The sequence below is a fragment of the Python bivittatus genome, unplaced genomic scaffold, assembly GCF_059951505.1.
Source record: "Python bivittatus isolate LINGU-HERP-01145 unplaced genomic scaffold, Pbiv_v1 ctg000530_np1212, whole genome shotgun sequence".
Taxonomy (NCBI): domain Eukaryota; kingdom Metazoa; phylum Chordata; class Lepidosauria; order Squamata; family Pythonidae; genus Python; species Python bivittatus.
In genome coordinates, this window is record NW_028277085.1 from 10,992,263 (window position 1) to 11,012,997 (window position 20,735).

The 20,735-nt window shown below is 41.4% G+C and overlaps 1 protein-coding gene across 1 annotated transcript; it reads right to left on the minus strand.

Moving 5' to 3' along the window:
* Nucleotides 1-10,648: 10,648 nt before the first annotated feature.
* Nucleotides 10,649-18,728, minus strand: MINAR1 (membrane integral NOTCH2 associated receptor 1). The gene is made up of 3 exons (XM_007435250.2): nucleotides 16,431-18,728; nucleotides 14,607-14,861; nucleotides 10,649-10,914 (listed from the first exon to the last, which is right to left on the minus strand). The coding sequence occupies exons 1-3, from the start codon at nucleotides 18,726-18,728 to the stop codon at nucleotides 10,717-10,719; spliced, it is 2,751 nt and encodes a 916-aa protein (XP_007435312.1). The 3' UTR covers nucleotides 10,649-10,716.
* Nucleotides 18,729-20,735: the final 2,007 nt, after the last annotated feature.

A 20,735-nucleotide genomic window follows, 5' to 3' on the forward strand; every position in this document is an offset into this window, starting at 1 on the left:
CCCGCACAAGCTGGCAGAGCCAGGTCTTCAATCCTTTCCAGAAAGCCAGGAGGGTAGGGGTCCACCGCACCTCTGGGGGGAGAATATTCCAAAGGGTGGGGGCAATGGCAGAGAGGCACTCCTCCTGGGCCCCTCCAGCTGACATTCTCTCACTGATGGGATCTGCAACATACCCTCTCTGCCTGACCGGATGGGACAGGTTGATGTAATGGGGGTGAGATGGTCCCTCAGGTAATCCGGACCCATCTGTATACAAAGAGCAAGGCAAAGAGGGGAATGTTAAACCAGCTTTGAAGAAAGAGTTTGCAGTTTCTTTCTGGAATTCATTGTTTCTACTTCTGGAATTCAGTGTTTCTACTTTATTTAGGTGTGCTAAGCTTTCTGTCCAAAATAATAATAATAATAAGAGAAGAAGAAGGTGGTGTCCTCTTTGGAGAAGGTGGTGTCCTCTTTCAACGTCTGTTCCCAATTTTTCTACAAAAACCAAGAGCCAACCGGATTGGGCCAGGTGGGAAAGCAAAGAATTTGCCAGCAGTACCAAAACCAGTATCATTTTGCAACGCTGTATGAAGTTGGCTTTTGGATTCCAGTTTGGTCAGCCTACACTCTGAATATTGAAAGTTGTCCATTCAATGCCAAGAGGAGAAACAAGTGGATGAGGGACCAGGATCTGGGTCCCCCTGCTTCTTCTCCTCGGCCACAGCGTGGACATGCTGTGTGTTCTCTTGACCGCAACTCAGAAATATAATAATAATAATAATAATAATAATAATAATAATAATTATTATTATTATTATTATTATTCGTTGTTGGTCCTGCTAGAAGATCAGTTTTTTAAAAACAAAAACAATATTTGAATCAGTCAAAGCAGACAAATTTTTATAGCTTCTTTGGTAAGGAAAAGGATAATAGCAAATTAAGACTTTTTGCATTCATTAGATTGGAGATGAAGAGTAAAATAATAACATTAAGCAGATTGCATGACGATTGGGATACAGTTCTTCTTGACCAATCAAAATGGTGGGAATAGCAATTTTAAAATAATATGAACTTAATGAGTGTGACTTCAGCCTCTGCAAGCCACAATCAGAGAAATGAAAAAAAGAGGAAGATGAAAGGCAGAAGTAATAAAACTAAGATTTAGGCTTTCTCCCCTGAGTGGATGAATAAAGTCTTCTTTGATGCAGGTCTGATCATACTAAACCTGTAGGTTGTGTGAATTCATGTCTTCAAATTAAAAAACAATGATTGCATTCAAATTATTGTTATTTTACCAAGGGTGCCCCTTGAGCGGCTTTCAGTGAGCTGCTGATGTAATTTCAGAAGCCTCCTACAAGTAAGTAAGCAATTCAGATCAATGCTAGGGGTAATCTATTTCAGTCCTGTCAGAGTGGGAAGACAGCACTAGAAAGAGAAACAGAACCAGAGAGAGGGAAAAAAGGATGCCAGAAGAATAAAAAGATTTAAGCCTATCTTTACAGCCACCTGAGCTAATGACTTGGGCATTCTTACCATGTGCATCTTTGGACTGCAGAGATGGGAGTTTCCGCTCCTACACAGAGCCTGCAGCGCTTACTCAAAGGTGACCTAGTCAAGTGGGAATCACCCAGTTTTAATGGACTCCCGGCAGCCACAAAGTTGGCTGGGAAACTTACTTCCTGCCCTCCTTTCTTTTACTTGTTTAGGGAAAAAAATCCACTGCAGAGAGAGTTAAATGACGTTGGAATTGGAATTAAGTCAAGTTACCTAAAACTTTGGGTGACACCTCTCAGCGCGGCTTTAAATTACTGGCATGTTGTCCACAGATCTGCCAACATGTGCCCAGACTGAAAACAAGCATGGCCATTTACACCACCGCAGAATTGGCCCACAGCTAAAACTACAAGAGGACATCCCAAGTATCTATTTGCTTAGAGCAATGTATTCATTACAGAAGCCCGTGAATCACTGCTGAAATAAATTGAAATCATTCCAAATCCCTTTGTGTTTCCCAAAATGTGATTAGCAAACCAACAATATTCCCAGTTTCAGAACTTGAGGACACGAGTTAGATGCAGGTATCCAGGACTGCATTTAGCCAAATAAGTGGATGATGATTATTTATAACTGGGTTGATTTTATCCACTTAGAAGTAATGACTTAAGACATAATAATCTAAGATGGATGGAGCTCTCATACGACCCTTTAGATGTAGAAGGGCTGCACCACAGAGAGCGTAAGTATTGTGAGATTCCTCAACAGCCAGTGTGGCTCATCGTTATGGCTACTCCATGAAGCATTAGTCTAATTTTCAACTGACTTAATAATCACATGGGCAAATCTCATGTCCTTCAAGTCACACACAGTCCTTGATGTCCCTATAGACCAGCTTTCTCCAGCCTGGTGCTCTTCCCTATGCTGAGCTCCAATTCCAATCATTCCCAGCTATGAACTGAGGAGCTGAAGTCCAACACATCTGAAGGTAAGCTAGTTCAAAAGTCTACTGGAAGAATGGCTGATTCTGGATCCAATGAACTGAACCGCAGCATCTGAGTTAATGCTGCTCAAATGAGGAGTTGTGGTTAAAGTAGCTTAAAACATTAAATAAATAGGGGTGCTTAGTGTTAGTTTTAATGTCATTCGTTTGGTATATTTGGGGATGATTTCTTTTTCTGTTGGCCTATCCATTTATATTTAGAGCAAGTGATTCCTGGATAACTACTGAAACCAACAGTCTTAAAATAACCAGTCCACCAAAATATTCTGATGCTGATCAGCAGCTTCTCCAGGAGCTCTGAATCCCTTGGCGAGCACCTATTATTATAAATTCATCTTTCATCAGCTTCAGCTTTCTTATTATCTCCCTGACGCAAGTCCCATTAAAAATCCTGCCAGGCCAAGATAGAATGTGCCTCTATCCAGCCTCCCCACCATTCTCACTGCAGCTTTGCGTCTTGATGCCCCTGGAAACATTATCAGGTGACAGGGTGATAAATGAATTTTTCTGTTTCATTAGGCGGACTTCAAAGGACGCATACAATTCTTCAAGTTTATTCGATATCGTATTTTCATGAACTGAAAGGCCACGTTGTACAGTAGCTTTATAAAACAAAGGCATCATTGCATCTGACAAGTAACCAAATGCCCCGGTCAAACAAACAAACAAATAAAATAATCTCAAACTCAGGGAAAAATCAACATATTCCTATTTCCTGGCTTTCATAAGCAAATTGAACAAATTGATCCAGCAAGACTTTGGTGCAATTTCTGTCCCATTGAAGTGAATGAACAGAGGTGATTGTGACGTGCTTTTTTTCATTAATTTCCCATTGAAATAAATGAACAGGGATGGCTGTGATATGGTTTTTCCATTATTTTCAGTTGAACTTCACGGGGAGTATATGGATCAATTGCAACCCTACCCCAACCAAAAGGACAATCTTAGACATCAGTCTTTCACAGCTTGTATTTCAAAGTCCACAATGTCCAGCCAGTAAAAGTTATGCCAGCTGGAAAAATGGGCATCCCCCATATTTGGAGGTCAGCAGATTAGAAGAGGCTGCCATATAGATTTACTCAGACGTCAGTGGCACATATCCCCAGGACTGCCACTTTGGACCTGACTTGATTAACTTTTCATGTTACCCTTTTATTCTGTGTTTATATAGCCATTTTATTTATAAGGCATACATACAAAAAAGAAAATATCAATATGCTTAGCATTATTGTCTTGGGTAATATTGTCTAGTACATTTTTTCTCAATCACACTACGGATTATAAAGTATCTATAGCTGAATTATTACTGTTGTTGCTGATACTATTGTTATTAACTCCATACAAAAATCTATCTATAGAAATACTAAACACAATGTATGAATGGCAAGCTACTGCTGCCAGATACTTTTACTATGCAAAATTAAAAATTAAAAAATGATTTCAAGATCCATCTTCCCTGAATTTCAACCCTCAGGGCAAAAGTGAATCTTTCTACAACCCACTACATTGCCACCTTGATCCAGCAAGGGAGATCAGCCTGGGCTCACAGCATCCGAACATTTAGTAAGTTGTAAGTAGCATTCCCTATTAAATGGTTTGTGTTTGGATGTGGCCAAGGTCACCATTTTTATATGACCCAAGGTCACCATTTTTATATGAGTTGTCCACAGGTACATCTGACTGAGCAGCAGTGACTGAATAGGGCAATTTCCCCAAACTAAGAACATTTCTAAAGTTGTTGGGATGACAACAATGTTGACTATGTTTTGCTGGGAACTGTGGAAAACCTGTCCTCCGCACATCTGGAGGGCCCCAGAATGTAGAACAATATTTTAGGGGAATGCTGGCAATCTGGCAATTGATACATCATCAACTAGAACAGTGTTCCTCAAACTTGGCAATTTTAAGACATCTGGACTTCAACTCCCAGAATTCCCCAGCCAGCATGGCTGGCTGGGGAATTCTGGGAGTTGAAGTCCAGATGTCTTAAAATTGCCAAGTTTGAGGAACACTGAACTAGAATAATAAACCTGATGAAAATGGTTACAAGATATTGGAAATCAATATACAAACATCCTTTCCCCTCTTTCATAATTTTGCCCAGACATTTAGCATAGAGACTTGCAAGCTACCTGGCCTCAACCCTTTACGAGCTTTGGGCAATTTGGAATAGGAGAAAACCCTTGAGGAAAGTGAAAATGTGCCAATGAAGTAGAAAAGGAGATTCAAAGTGAATGAAACAAGTCCAAGGCTGTCAGCCTTCCCAGGTAGACCAGATAGAAAACACAATCATATGAGCTAATTCTACTTTATTGTAAGGCTACATGAACAGAATTTTGCAAGTCTGAAAGTACAGTTCTCCCGCCATCACCTTTACAGCCCGATAACGTAGGGAGGGTCCTTCCTGACCCTCTTGCTCTTCCCACTATGCAGCTATGGGCTAAGCTGCTTTTTATCTGATGTGTTCCTTTGGCAGCATCTCTTCGCCAGGTCTCCCAAGGACATTCCCACATACCATTACAAAGGCCCATCTTATTCCACAAAACCTCTGAGGAACTATTACAGTCCTTACAACAGTAAGACTTACCAAGCTCAACAGGGCCTCCTCCTGAGATACTGGGCATAGGGCTTCAATCTTGGTCGTCACTGTTTCTTATTCTGGCTGAAAATGATGTATTCTGCCCCAGATTTGACCAGATGCACCTTAAACAATCTGAGTCTTTGCAACTCTCCAACCCCATCAAGGGGTTTGATCTATCAAGCCTATAATCGTTACCATCACCACCACCCCCAACCTCACCAAACTGAAATATGGCAAGGCTGAGTTAAACTGAAATCCCTGAGTATTTCTTTCTCTCAGCTAAACTGTCACCTGTTTTCACCACTTCAGTTTGAATTCATTTCAGAAGGGTCAGCAACTGGGGAGGCAGGATGAAATCCAGCCCCAAAACACTGGCCCCTTTTTTGTTCCTTTCTCTGCCACATACACAGCTGCTTTAGGCACTGATCCTTAAATGCGTTATGGTAGCAGTTAGAATGGAGGCATGTCTGCTGCGTTGAAGAAACATCGGACCTGCAGGATCAATCCGAAAGCAGCCCCATAGATTTGTCCCACCCCTTTTGTACATGTCATGACATCACACCCCTCCCAAAGAGGCAGAGCTTGTGGCATGACAGTGCAATGCTGTTTTAGTCATTTTGACAAAAGTATTAGGGGTCTGCAGATGACAATGTTTTCTTCTCCTTAGAAGAGGCAAAGGAAAATAAACCTTTAAAAAAAGCCAACATTCAGTGAGGACTGATAGAAAAATATGCAGATCTTTTCTGCACAGCATTAATTCCTAATGAAGTGTGTACTGCATGAATATCAACATTTCCCATTTGTGCTTAAAACCTGGGTCATTAATATAAGCACCCAGTAACTTATGCATTCCTGTTGGAACACATAGCAGAAATAAAAACACTTAGCAGAATGAACAGGCTGTGCAACAACAGTGGAATATTGCCTGGAGCCTTCCTTGAAAGCAAATCTCCTGTTCCCTGTTTGCCTCTTCAGCTTTCTAGAATCTTGTCACTCTTTCTCTGCTATGCACAGTTATGGCCCAAAGACATCCCAACCCATGCACCAAATTAATAGGAAAGATACAAGCTAGAGCTGGAACGGAACCATAAATGGTGGCCAGACTGCCGGCTAAGTTCAACTCATATGGGAGTTGTTTTCTGGTATATGTACACGGGAAATGTAACATGTTAAATCCACATGCACAAACTTTTCCACACCACCACTGCCATTGGCCACAGTGAATGACTGGGAAGAAAATGGGCTAGGTTGTTGGCTGCATTCCCACAACTTAAGCCCAGTTGGCTAACAATGACTTATTGAATAAATTACAGCTGGCTGGGTTCACACAAAACACTAAGCCATAGGCCATGGTTTCTGAGCCACATCTAGTCTGCACAAAACTCTAACCCCAAAATAAACACATATGCTTCCCACAACAGACAAACTCAGCCATTAGTGGGAGGGGATGCATCACAGATCCACAAGAAGAGCTTTATGGCAACTGCAACATGTTTTAAATATTTCAGCTGGACTTTTAAGAAGGGGGAAATTTTCAATTAAGAAACATAGTGCAAGATCGCCAATCCTGCTTCTGACTCATGGCATCTACATGGGAGAGGGGATGGCCACACTTGCGTGATGTCATCAGGCACATCTCATCGCTTTGATGGAATCACAGCTGTTCATATTGGTCCCCTCAAGCATGCTTGGAATCTGCAACCAGATGCCACACTGGTGCTGCACACTGGTGCAAAACAAGGAAATAAAGGATGAATAGCAAAGAGGGGAGAAACTCTGGTCCACAGATTTGAGTTCATTTAGGAACTTGGAGAACATTGTCTTTGGATACCGTTGAGGTCCACTGGGCGTTTGGTTGGCTTACTCTTGGTTTATTATACCATAGTTCTTTGGCTAATATACAGTGGCCTCTGGAGTCAGGCTTTCAACATTCTGGCAAGGAACTGTACAGGCAACAAAAATATATTGCCAACATTGCCTGGAAGAAACTTTCTAGTATTTCAGGCAAGAATGAGATCCTTGGAGATCCTGGAACCTTCTGCATGGAAAGGGTGGGCTCTACCACTATTCCAGACCTTCTTCTGCACAACTCCCTCTATGCATTCATTCTAACTTAACAGATTGACCCTGGGATCCAACTCCTGTACTTGTGGATCCACCTACTGTTGTTTGTAACCCAATCTGCAATGTAATATAATTTGCAGAGCCAATCAGTTTGGGTTTATTGTATAAAACATGGTGAAATAGCATAGCATGATGTGTGAATTGCATTGTTCACACAAATGGGAGGCAACCTGAGGCACTCTGGGTATTGTTGAAATTACAGCTCTCCAAGTTTCCTCATTACTGGTCAAGTTGGCCATTGCTATTGTAAACTGTAATTGAACAACTTCTGGAGAATGAGAAGTTGGCTATCTCTGGTCCATCCAGACTGCCAGCAGAAACCCAAACATTCCAGGCAGGAATACTTCCCTCCTCACCGGGGGATGCTGGGGCATCTGTAAACAAAAATCTGCTTAGCATTGAGTCAATTGCTTTGCATTTGTTATGGAATGTTCTACCTGCTCTATATCATTTCCATTAAAATATTTCCTTTTTAAGGAGACCATTGGAAAGGGAATGCATTTACCATGTACCTCCGTATGATATCCTCTCTAACAATGCAATGAACAGTAATGGGGAGGGCTGGGGAGCAAAGGGATCCTACTTCTACAACACACTTAACTAATGCAGTCAGTTGGCCCCTAGGGGTTAAACTTAACCCAAACAAACCCAGCTATATATGTAGGCTTAAACTAACTCTACCCACTGAGCCACACTACAGAAATTCCTTAGCCCAATTAACTCTCTTGCCTACCTAGTCTTTCAAGAAAAAGAGCTGGAGAGAGAAAATGATTGCAAGAGCAAACCCATCCATTACAAAATCCACTGCCAGCTTGCAGAGAACAGAGACTCCCAACATGACTGGCTCTATCTTCAAGCTCTCTCTACTGCTGCGCCCCTGGCTATTTTGATATCCTAAAGCCTTACCTAGTGCTACAAAAAGCCAGACGACCACGACATGACAAGAGATATTTCTGTATCTCTCTGCTGTGATTTAGAGGCTGTCTGGATTTTTGCAGCCAGATTGGGTGGTCCTGACCTGACCAATACCTAGCATTTGTGGAATACTGGGCAGTTCCTGGAGAAAATGGCTGGGGACAAATGATGGGTTTGGACCCAGTTAGTGTGATGGTTGCAAGAACTATTCATCAGGCGTTTTGACTGGGTGAAGGTATGGTGTGAAAACTGCCAGTAAGAAGGTCTGACTTGGTCTCTGGAATTTAGTATGGTACTTTTCTCTTTAACGGTTCACCCAGGTATAAAAGAGCTCAGGTGTGAAACACCCCTGTGTCAATGATGGTTACAGTGGAATAAAGGAATACCAGGACTGCAACTAGAGGCTGGAATGAATGAACCATGCATTCGATGGTTACATGTAATCCAGTCCAGTTTATTTCCTTTGATTACCATTGCCATGGGCATCTACGAGAAGAGGCAGTAGATGACCACCATGTGCATTATGACCTCATGATGCAAAGTATATGCATGAAGTATATCCTTTGCATCATGATGTGACTAACACAAATGACATAATTTGCATTATTGGTTGATGACTTCATGATGCACATAACAACGTCTTTATGGTTTCTACCAGATGCCTGTGCAACCTAAACAATTTGCACAACCAAATCTTGATACCCAGCAGGTCGCAATGGCTCATGTTGCTCAACTCTGAAGCTGGCTCAGGGTTTCAAATTTAGCTAAAGTTAGCCTTGCCTAAAATCCTAACTGAAATTATAGAACTTGTCATTCTTAATTTTAGCTAGAATGGGGCAAGAAAAAGTTTAGAACCAGGGAGTCAATGAGTATGAACACCTTCTATTATCAAGACAGCACAGTTGTATTGGCCAGACCCCCGTTGACTGTAACTAAGTGGGTTGAACTGGCAGCCGCTTCACAAGTTGTTTGGAATTCATCCTGGTTGGCCATCAAGTTTACAATCAACAAAAAAAATTGCAAAAAATCTAACAAGCATCTCTCTGCAGACTCATCTTTCCAAAATAGATTGCCTGCTTAGGTGCACATTTTAAAAAATCAGAATCATCTAAGAGATACATATAAAGAACACCAAGTATCTAGTTGTCTCTCAAGTGTGTCATATTGCTGATCTGATCCTGCCTGCATTTGCCTAACATACTTAACTTGGCGACTGGCTTAACCCATTTTCAGGACTTACACAATACCTTAACTAGTTTGGTTCACACTGACTTGGTTAGCTGTGCTGTGTGAACACCCAAGTTTTGTTATCAAGAATGAAAATCTGGTGGCAAAATGTACACAGACACCACAACAATCCTATCAGATCACATTTTAAAAGGCACAAAATGCTTCTTACAGAAGAGGGATTCAAATGGACATGTTCAACTAATGCATTGGGGAAAGCACCATGTTATGCCCAGAGCAGAATACCTTGCCAATCCATGCACAGCCAGGTGTTCTACATAACTGAGTCAGGGCTTAATATACGTATTGCCAAAAATGGTCCAAACTCAAGTTTCCTACAGAGGCATTCTATGGCCAGATGTCCGTAGACCTCTGCTCCCCTGTACCAATGTGTGGGTGATGACTGCTTGTTCCCATTATGTCCATCCACAATGGTGGTGGTGCAAATAGCCAAATGCGAAAAGAGCCAGTGTGGATTTCTCTAACATTTTCATTTTCCTGCCTATAGTTCCAAGAATGCAGAAAAGAAACACAAGAAGCAGTTCTTGGAATTCATCAGATTTTCAAATGGCCAAAGCCGGATGAAAGGAAGACGTTTAGGTACCATTGGTGGAGGTGAAAAAAAGTGATGTCACCTTTTCAAAGGGAATGGAGGGCACATGCCAGGTTCTTTTGGAAATGTGACATTTATGCAAGCAGTCCCTTTTGGAGAGGGCTTGTTCAACAGAATCTTTTTTGGTCTACAGCAGATGGCACTTGACCTCCATACCCGGGGTTGATCTCAAAGGAAATTGTAGGGCAAGACCAGATTACAAACAGCCCTTATTAATTCCAAATGTAGGAACACACAGTCTCCCCACGGTCATACAATCTGCTTTCAAAATCTAACAAATAAGGAACATGAAACAAAATGGGATACACAATACATTCAGATAGTTCACATTTCAGGAAATGATAAGTGTTGCTCTCTGTCTGGTAAATGCATATTGTACAAGAATTAATAGTCATCTATATAATTCAGTATAAAAGTACAGGAAAGAAAAAAAAACCATTGCTCTTCATCCATTTCCAGTTGCATGAAATATTTTCTCTTCTCCTCAAAGGGTGGGGAAAAAAGTCACGTGTAAAAAGTTAAACCGAGGCGCCTTTAGGTCTGCTAGGCGTGTTGCTGGTTTAAAAGGATGTTGTACTTTTTTTTCTTTAAAACAACTAAATTTAAAAAAAACAACACCTAAAATTCTTTGCATGCTTGCTTGTTGGGATCTTCTGACATATCCTTCCCAACTAATGGGAACTTTTTTCTTTCTTGCCATATAGTGGTATGTTAAATATCAGTGGGATATCCAAAGCGATGTTCTGTACAAAGCAGGAGTTGATTCAACCATCATTGGATTCATGATTTCATAGTACATATTGGAACCACAATGACCAGAATAACTGTACAAGCAGCTGCTGCAATCAGAGCAGATATTTTACAAACTTTTGCTCTTCGAAATTCAGCTTCCTTGCGTTTTATTAACGAATCGTACCCTGGTGTGTATATGTCCTCCATCCAATATTCTAAATTGTTGGGATTCAAAGATTCTTGAGTCTGGAAAGTAAAAAAAAAACAAAAAACAAAAAAACAAGGGGGGGCATTGAAAGATAGCTTCTCGTTCTGTTAGTTTTCCCCCTGCCCCTCCATAAATCGTTAGCTGGTTGAGCAAAATATGCTAAATTCACAATCTGGGTAGACTGACCCAGCATGCTAGGCTAAATTATACTTTCGTTGTTTATTCTACTGGGCTATGCAAATCCAGCCAATGTGAAGGCAAAAGCTGTCAAGGCCTGAAGCAAAGAAGTCAGGACCAGACAAGACTTATCAAAACACAGGACAGGTGTCCTCCCACATTCAAGACTGAGAAATGAGCAGCCATAAGCCCAACCTCCATGCAAAGGTGGGTGAAAGAAATGCAAAAGATTTGAAGCCTGGGGCTGTTATAAATACATTGCTCTATTCTACATTAGGGTTGATCTTCATCATTAGGGTTTCTTGTGTCTACAAGAAAAGCCACTGCTCTCTCCAAGCCTTCTCTTTGGCCCTTTGCTGTTAACTTCTGAGTGTGGGTTTGAGTTTCTAAGGAGATGGCCCTGTTCCTGGTGAGGTTTTCCATTATATCTTTCCATCTGAAACTTCCTTGGCTTCTCCTACTCTGAAAAAGGCCCAAGGGGAGGAAATCCCACCTGCTTTCTTAATGCTGACCAGAAGTGGTAGCCAGGGAGGCTGTAAGCTGCTAGAGAGAGGATTATCTAATAAAAGAGGGCCTTTTCTGCCATGGCCCCCGCCCTGTGGAACAACCTTCCACCTGAGGTGCAGTGCGCCCCCACCCCTATGGCCTTCAGGAAGAGTGTGAAATCTTGGCTATGCCAGATGACCTGGGGGCCTGATGGGGGCTCGCACTGTTGGACTTGGCTCATGGGGTAATTGATTCCGCCCCCTCCCCCCGTCATCTTGAATTTTATAGTCTCTTTATGTATGCAATCTTTTATATAATATTATTTGTTACCTAATTTAATATGGATATTTATATTTTTACTGTTTTTAATGTTTGTTTTTCATTGTGAGCCACCCAGAGTCACCCTCTGGGGGAGATGGGTGGCATATAAATTTAATAAATAAATAAATAAATAAATAAAATTAAAAGAGTGGTCCATAACCCCACATCTGATATCAGATACTTTAATTCTTTTTGCATTTATGTTCTTTGCCCAATGTGTAATTTTGTTTTGTTACCTGTTTATTGTTTTTCTTTTCTTTTGCTTCTAAAATGTATGAATTTATGGTATGTCATCTACAGTTGCTTTGGCAGTTGAGGTGGCTTATACATGTATTAAATAAACAACATTTATAAAAGACTAGACCTTCACATACACATCTCTGGCCCCCTTGCCACTAAATAAGTGGAAGGATATCACACAGTATCCCAAATTCAGAATCTTTTCCTCTTTTCTGAAAGAAATATAAAAACACATTCATTTTCACCAGATGGACTGAGAACAGATAGGGGAAAAAATAGGATAATTTAATTTTTAAAGCCATCCACTTGCCAAGCAACTCTGGACAGCTCACCTAGGGTTTAAAATCTCAAAATTCAAAATAAGATATCAATAAAAACACACAGCACCAGGGACAATTAACTCCAAAGTATACATGTAGGCTAAGAGAGCATCCTGGCTTGGTGCCTGGGGAAAAATAGGTCTTCAAAGCCCTAAAAAGTGGAAATAATTATTCTGCATGATCTTTTTGTGTTTTGGTAATCAAAGCTTTGTGATCTAATAAAGCCACCAGAGGGAATGGAGATCTGTCTATCTATCTTGCCACAATTTATCTGGCCCTGTTTCCAAAGACTCCCAGCAGTTTATAGTATGGATATCATTCAAATAAAACAAAAATTAATTAATTCAGTTACGATGAATCTGATATGCATTTGAGGGCAGCATGATCTTATTTGTCCTCAATTTTTAAGATTTGGTTTAATTTTAATTTTAAATTAAATATTAAACGTTAGGTTTAGTTTTCCTTTAAAGATACATCTATAAGAAGCGTGCCATGCCTATATCATTTAATTTTCAGCCCCAAATGGGCAGGACTCTGGGAAAGTCAATGGTTCACAAAAGGGGGTTGTGGGTTGCCTCGCTATGCTATTCATTGTGATTTTGATAGCAGCATCTTGGGCCAGTCCCGAGAGAAGGGTGACAGTTAATGGGATGGAGAGAAAAACTATTATATTTGAAAGCTTTCTGATTTATTCAAAATAAAAACAAAAGCTCAGACTGGGTCTGCAGGCACAGAGGTAGGTAGCTCTCCCATGACAGTTCCCTTGACTCCCCTGCTCCCAAATTTGCCAAGGCAGGCAGGCAAACTCATTATAAAGCTACAATCTCACATTCCCTTGTTGCAATGCTTCCTGCTTTTAATTTGGCAGCCTTACTAAAAACAGATGACAAGATGCCCTTGAGTCAAATCATAGCAACACCTTGTGACTGAACCTTTCTACCACTCAAGTCTGTTGGGGCTCCAAATGGCTGATTAATTCTGAATCTTGACACCTGGCAACAGAAGCTGCAAGAAGTATCTTGTCTAGAGGGGCATCAGAAGGCAGGCAACTGCAGTTTCAAATAAAATCCCTTTGGAATTTGGGATGACTGCAAACCTGTACAACTGGCGACCTACCAAATTCAATCCAGTTCATCAGCTGTAGATGGTTGCAAGGCCTGGCCTTGGCCCATGGAATGCTTAGGTAGTCCTTAGAGGGCCAGGTGGCTAAGAGTAGCCATTTTAAATCCCCACAATGCCCAAGAGCAAGGCCACATTTAAGCTAGGCATTGTGGGAAAGGTATACTGGGACCTACCACCACCAGGGCCCATCAGGGCTCTGCATCCTGAAATCTGGGTCTGGCTCTTATGGTTATTCACCAAGTGGGTAGAGCCAAGACCAACACATGGGCCACATTTAGGTTTAAAAAATTAGGGGGGGGCAAAATTATAAAAAAGCTAAGAAATAAATATCTGTCATATTTAATAAGCAATGGGTGACTTTCTTCCATAAGATCAGAGTTGGAAGGGGCCACCAAGGCTATGCAGTCCAATTTCGTGCTCAGTGGAGAAATCCAAATCAAAGCACACACACCCATCAAAAAAAAGATGCTTCTCCCACTTCTGTTGAATGCATCCAGTGAAAAGGAGTTTGCCACCTCTGTTGGATATTGATTCTATGGTCTTATCTGCTCTTACTCTTTCTGGCTGGAATTTGCCTTTTTGTAACAGCCATAACAAGACCATTCTTCTAGGATGACAGAAGAGACTCTAGCCTTCTTCTGTGTGACACCCCTTTGATACTTGAAGAGGGCCATAGTATCACCTATGATACTTCATAGTATCACTGAAGGCTAAACATTTCATTTTTTTCTGACTCTCTTCATCAGATTTAACTTCCACTCCAGCGATCATCCTTATTGTCCTCCTCTGAACCTGTTTCTGTCTGTGTGAATCCTTCTTAAAGTGGATGGCTCTGAAGTGGGTCCTGACTAATGCAGCATAGAATAGTATTATTGCTTCGTTTGGTCAACCCTACTGCGCTGGGTGACATCTGCTAGTACCACAGCAATAGGTAATCTTGTTCAAAATGATTACAAAAAATTAATACACAGCCTTAGATTGTTTATCCATCAGGTGTCCTGTCTTTTCAGTAGGATCTGCCTAGGCAGACATGGATTCCCAGTAAGAGAAAAGAAACATCTCACCTGTAGATCCAAAGCAGCTAGCTTCCCTTTCTCGCCTGAATTCCTCGTGTATTCCTCAACAGTCCACGAAGGTTGTACTCGTTTCACTTCAGCCAGCTCTGTCAGGCGCATGTCTGTGTAAAGAGGGTTGGTCTTCATATGCGATTTGAGTGATGCTGGATAAGGGTGAGGGCTAAAGACTTGCTCTATCAGGAAACCGTCTTTGGGTGGTTTGGAATGGCGATGTGGCTGAGGGATTTCATACTGCCGGTCGGCCTGCAACAAGGTTTGAAAGTTGTGTGGGCATCCTTAGAAGGCCAAAAGTGGATTCTGATCAGAGAACAATGTAAACATGTATGCTTTGCTCTGTAGGGTTCAGCAGTAAGGGGAACCCTTGCCAGTGCAAAGGAGATCTCACATATGCTTTCAGACTTTTTCATATTTCTTAAACATAGCCATTTATACCCAAAGCGAGCCAGTTTGGCGTAGTGGTTAAGGCATCAGGCTAGAAAGTGGAAAACTATGAGTTCTAGTCCTGCCATAGGCACGAAGCCAGCTGGCTGACCTTGGGCCTGTCACTCTCTCTCAGCCCTTGGAAGGAGGCAATGGAAAACCACTTCTGAAAAACCTTGCCAAGAAAACTGCAGGGACTAGTCCAGGCAGTCACCAGGAGTCAAGACTGACTCAAAGGCACACACAAACACATATTATACCCAAGCTTTCATTTGTTTTTAATCATTTTTTAAAAGTCTGCTCATTAAACAGACATAATAATAAAAGGAGTAACCACATTATCTTGAAAAGCACAAGACTGAAATATCAAACTCATCTTCTGGTACAATGTGGATCCTAACCAACCATGCTCAAAAGAATCATGGCTTCCACAATGGCTTAGATACAAAACATGATTTTTTAAAATAACCTACACTACAAAATGGTGGAGGGAGAAAAACCTGTATACAGGCACAGTATAATAAGCATGTAACATTTGGTAGGAAATACTTAATTTAAAAGATTTTTTTAAAAACCTGATGATGATTGGCCAGGTTTCAAAGCAACCTAGAGGGGAGATTTAGTGAATTCCATGCAAGACCTTGAATGTCTTCAGAAATTTAAACCTAGTCAGGTCATGAAACCTATCATTGTTACTCCTCCTTCTGATGGGCATTTCTCATATGTATCCCAAAACAGATGTCCTAAACACCAATGCTATCTTTTTTTTTTTTTATCCCATACCAGTCAGGAGGAAAATGTCCAATAATAAATTTCTAGAGAGGCATGTTGGGGCTGACCAATCTCCAGTAATATGATCAGTGCATCTCAATTAAGATGCATCATTCTCTGCACACTAGATAAGAGGCTATCAACCTGTGGACCATGGAATAAATGCAAATCCTCCAACTCAATACCCCCACCCCAAAACCTGGCAGCAAAACAATGGCTTTGGACCCACAGGTTTGGAAAATAACAATGAAAATAGGCAGAATAATCTTCTGTTAGCCTTAGCACACTTATTTTGTGTTCAATTCTCTCTCAGCAAAAAACAGATGAACATACTCTGGTTGGTATCTTCTCATCATTGGCCATATCTCCTATGTCCCTTGACAAGTGAAATTTTTTACACAATTAAAGTGTAGGCTGTGGCCACAGAAAAGTTGTCCATCTTTAGATATTGCTATAGGGCTGGTGGAAAATGGACAAGGAAGACCTTGAATATTTTATTACAATGATCCTAATGATAGGATAACCATTGTGAACAGGTGAGCTTCTGTGAACACCTCAACTGCACATCTATGCAGAAACATTAAAATGTTACTGACTGAATTGGAAACAAAAAGGAATTACCTCTTTGGATTTCCTGTGCCAGTCTTTGTTTTCACTCCCACCTCGCTCTTTCATCTCTTCCTCTGTGATGCCAGCTTGGTTGGTATAGGTGATTGCTCGCCAGTCTCTAGGAGAGTTGGAAATACTTGCAATCTTAGATTCAGTGGCACTATTTTCCTCCGTTAAAGATCTTGAGGATCTCCTGGTGAATAAGCTCTTTTTCAAGGCTTTGACACGAAGGCTTTCACTGTTACTGCCACTGGCATCAGAGCAGCACCAGTCTGGATTGTTCTCCAATTTTCCCCCATGTGAGGAATTGTGACATGAAAAAATCCTGGGGGAGGTGCTTTCTTCTGATGGTATCTCGCTCGTCAAGGAATTAAGATCAAGCTGGACACTCACATTCTCTGGCTGCTGGATCTTTTGATCTAATTTGTTTAGCTTCCCCAGGACCTGTGAAATTTCATCCCTGACACTTGAGAGAGATTCCAGTTTCTTTTCGATTTCCCCAATCCTTAGAACTAGTTTGCAGACACTGGTTTTCAGCTCATCATCCGTGCTGCTGATCTCCAACCGAGATGCTTTGTCTAGGTTGTTACCAGCATTTCCATTGGAAATTTTAGCTAAATGGTGTTCAGGGGAGCTTTCACAGTCAGATTTGTGGATTTGAGAAAGTGAGCCAGTGCTGTTATAACAAGAAGATTGTATTACTCCTGTAGACCCACAGATGCTCATATCATCCAGAAACCTGAAAATATCACTAATGTCGTCACTGACAATTTCGGAGTCATCATCTGATTGCTTCAAAGAATGTCGCTCACCATACTTACTTTGGTTTGGGTGGGCCATCTCCTTGAATTTTCTGTGTTCCAGCCCTGGCCGATCTGTCTGTGTCCCAACACTATTGGTTTTATCAATGCTTTGAAGCTGAACAGAAGTGCAATTAATACTTTTGTCTTTAAATTTTTTGATGGGTTCATGTTTGTCCACTTCTAAGATGGAGGGGATATCTTTGGATTTATGCCCATTTTGTTTGACCCCATAGTTGGGCTGCATCATGGATTGCTGTTCTTTAGGGCTGAGATACTGTTGATGCCTCTCAGAAGCTGGAAAATTGGCTGGCTGGCTCTTTGAACTCTGGTATTGCACCTTCTCTTCGGGCTGTTTCCTGTTAAAAAAAGATCTTTCAAAATCAGGTACTTCCTCTGTGTTCAAACTCCAACTCTTGACTGGCCATGGAGCTGCTTTGCTGGGCTTTCCCAACCATCGTTTCGTCTCTTGTGGCCCAAGAATAGTTGTTGGGCCAAAATAAGTAGAAGCTTGGAGATCATCTAAGCTTTCATGCTTGGCTCGTCTCTTATCTGGAACAGGAGAATAAATTGGGTTTAAATATTGAGTGCTGTAGGGCATTTCAAAGCTGTGGTTGAAGAATGCCTGCTTGGAGGTCTCTTTTTGGCTTGGGGGTTCCCCAAGCTCATCATCCACTTTGCCTGTGGGTGACATCAAGCTGGGTGAAATGGTGATGAGGTTATGGAAGTCTTCCTTGAAGATGTTGCGCTTCTGCACACATGACTGCATCACAAGGGGCTCGTCATTCGAAATGAACGTTTCCTTCATGCTCGTGCTGAGAGGCAATGAGTCCTGGTCTGAGATGGACTCGGTTTCAATGTTCATGGGGAAGTAAGTACTCTGCATTTCACAGGGGGGAGAATTGGCAATGGTATAGGTTGCCAGGGCCTGCAACCGATCAAGAGAAGCTGTTCGGCCTTTCATATCTTTATTGACCCCAAGCAAAATGTTCATCTCTGAAGCAGGTACAAATGGAGGACAGTCTTTGCAATCCCCCTTTCTACATTTGGAAGCCCTCTTGCTGGAATAGCCCCTGCTAAATTCTCCATCTTGCAATTCACAGTTAAGCACACAGTCCACCATATTGCACACCTCAGTGTCAGATCGGCAGGAGTCCAGGGACTCTTTCTTTCTTCCTTTCTCTCGGGCAATGGGAAGCTTTTCCTTGGCCATGCCCCCATTCATCTGTATGAGGTTGAAGATTGTCACAATATCGGCTGCTACCATGATCTTCTTTGACTGCTGATTGTTGACATTGCATCTCATTTTGTCCTTGAACAAAGTAGCGGGGAAATTGGGATCCAGGCAGGCAGTATAGAAAAGCACACTCCTTAGTTTGGCCAGCTGGGACAAGTCAAACCGAGCACATAATGATTTGCAAAGGTCCTGATAGGAAACTGTGTTTTGCTTCGTATCCAGTTCTTCCAAGATGTTCACCAGGAACACAGAAGAATCCTGATGGGCCTCCATGGTAGATATGAAGTGTTGCAGTTTACCATGAAAGTTTTGCTCCAGTTCTATACCAATTCATAACAGAAAACAAAACAACACAGTATTTATCACAAGCCACATATTTATATAGAAAGCAGAACACTTTTTAAAAATAAGTAATTACACACTGAACTGGCTTATGGTTTATTGTGAACTTGATCTATGGCCAAAGACATCAGTAGAGGGGGGAAGAAATGTTGTGTTCTTCATGATATCATCACACAACTGAAATGAATTGCATCAATCACATGATGACATAATACATGTGACATCATCATGGCTTGTTCCAGATGCCTATGCTCACTGTAAACATGGAAGCTCCTCTTCCACACCATGACTCTTTCTGGGACTCTCCTCAGTCCTGCATCCCATTCATTTGTTTTAGAGTTCCCACACTGTCTGCCAGTGACTTCTGCTTGGCTTTAGTTTCCTGTCTGATTATCATGTGTGGAAGTCGGTGGCAGATGACATTTGAACTCTGACACAAATTTTAAATAAAAACATGGTGGCTTTTGGCAAGCTACATGAACTACTAGCATATGCATTGGGGAGCAATGAGACCATAGAAAGCACATCATCAGAATAATGTTTCCTCCTTTCTCTTTCAGAAGGGCCAGATTCCCACTCCCACACTAAACCAGGGTTTGTGTGACACCAGCCATCTGTGGCTTCTAAACAATGGGTGGTGATTTAATGGCTGTGGGAATCCAGTCAGTTATAGTTTATGCAGTAAAACATGGTTAAGCAGAGAGCTCTCCTGCACTCTGAGATTGCATCATCCAAATTTGGTACCCAATAATTGAACGTTAGCAGTACAATTTTGTTTCCGTTTTCTTCCAAAGAAAAAGGAGCAGAAATCTATGGGAGGCAAACTACTCAAATTTCTACCACCCTTAATCCCCCAAATCCTACCCCCACCCCCCGAATGGCCTAAAATTGGTAAGGGGGAAAAGAGCTACTGTCCCTAACTCTCACAGAAGTTGTCCCTTCTTCATTTTACATGTTGCATGACTGCAACCATTTATATCCAGTAAAACATGGTTAAACAATACTGTGGGTTAGTACAACATGCAAACAAGATACTTATATTTCAGCATTCCATCTCAATGATCTACAAGTAGCTGGTGATGAGAGAGAGAGTTGCAGGTAGGAAAACTACATCTTCCAAACTACTCAAAGTTTGTCTTTTAGCATGAAGGGGTCCTGAAGGATGATTAGACAATCCAATCATAACATGATTTAACATGTTCTATATTTCTTCTCAAGTGTTTGGAGATCTATCTATCTATCTATCTATCTATCTATCTATCTATCTATCTATCTATCTCCCAGAATGTAGTTGTACACACAACTCACAAGGCTAGCTCTTATCTTCAAAAAGAATACTACATCATTTATATTTAAAGAGTTCTTTGAGTATGGCGGCTAGCAAGGCCACAGCAAGGTATCTTCTTCGCTCAAGGTCATCCACAATGGGGCAAAACTTAAGAATGGCAACCTTTTCCAGGTGGTGGAGCTCAACGTCATCAATTTGCCTTCTGGCAAATGGTTGTTTTGTTAACTGGCACAGTTTGTTATGGGAGCCATTGTGTGAGAGGGTCCATTACTTTCTCAAATTACTTCTAATCTGCCTACTGGGCCAAAAAACCATTGGATGCTACCAAGCTACCAGTTGATCATTTGAAGACCTCTAATACGTCCTGTTGATTATGCCCCAGATTCCCCACCAGGAAATCAATCAATCAATCAATTCCCAAGCCACCTTGCTATCACAACTGAGCTGCAAAAATCCAAACCACTAGATGGCAGGGAACTGACACAGAAAGCCACCCCTTTGCTGCCATCTAGGAATTGTCTCAATTTATGCAGCCCAGATCTGGTAATCCTACCTTAGCAGGCTCCAGTATTAATCACTATACTTTACTGTGCAAGATTATATATTTCTTCACAATAAAGTTAATTTGCTTGCACAGTTACTCTTTGAAA

Bases quoted from the DNA above. Each gene is read 5' to 3' on its own strand.
- MINAR1 (XM_007435250.2), bottom strand. From the start codon at position 18,728: ATGGAGGCCCATCAGGATTCTTCTGTGTTCCTGGTGAACATCTTGGAA. The intron at 14,862-16,430 runs GTAATTCCTTTT...ACCTTGTTGCAG, and splicing joins GGCACAGGAAATCCAAAGAG to GCCGACCGGCAGTATGAAAT. The intron at 10,915-14,606 runs GTGAGATGTTTC...TTTACTTTCCAG, and splicing joins TAGCTGCTTTGGATCTACAG to ACTCAAGAATCTTTGAATCC.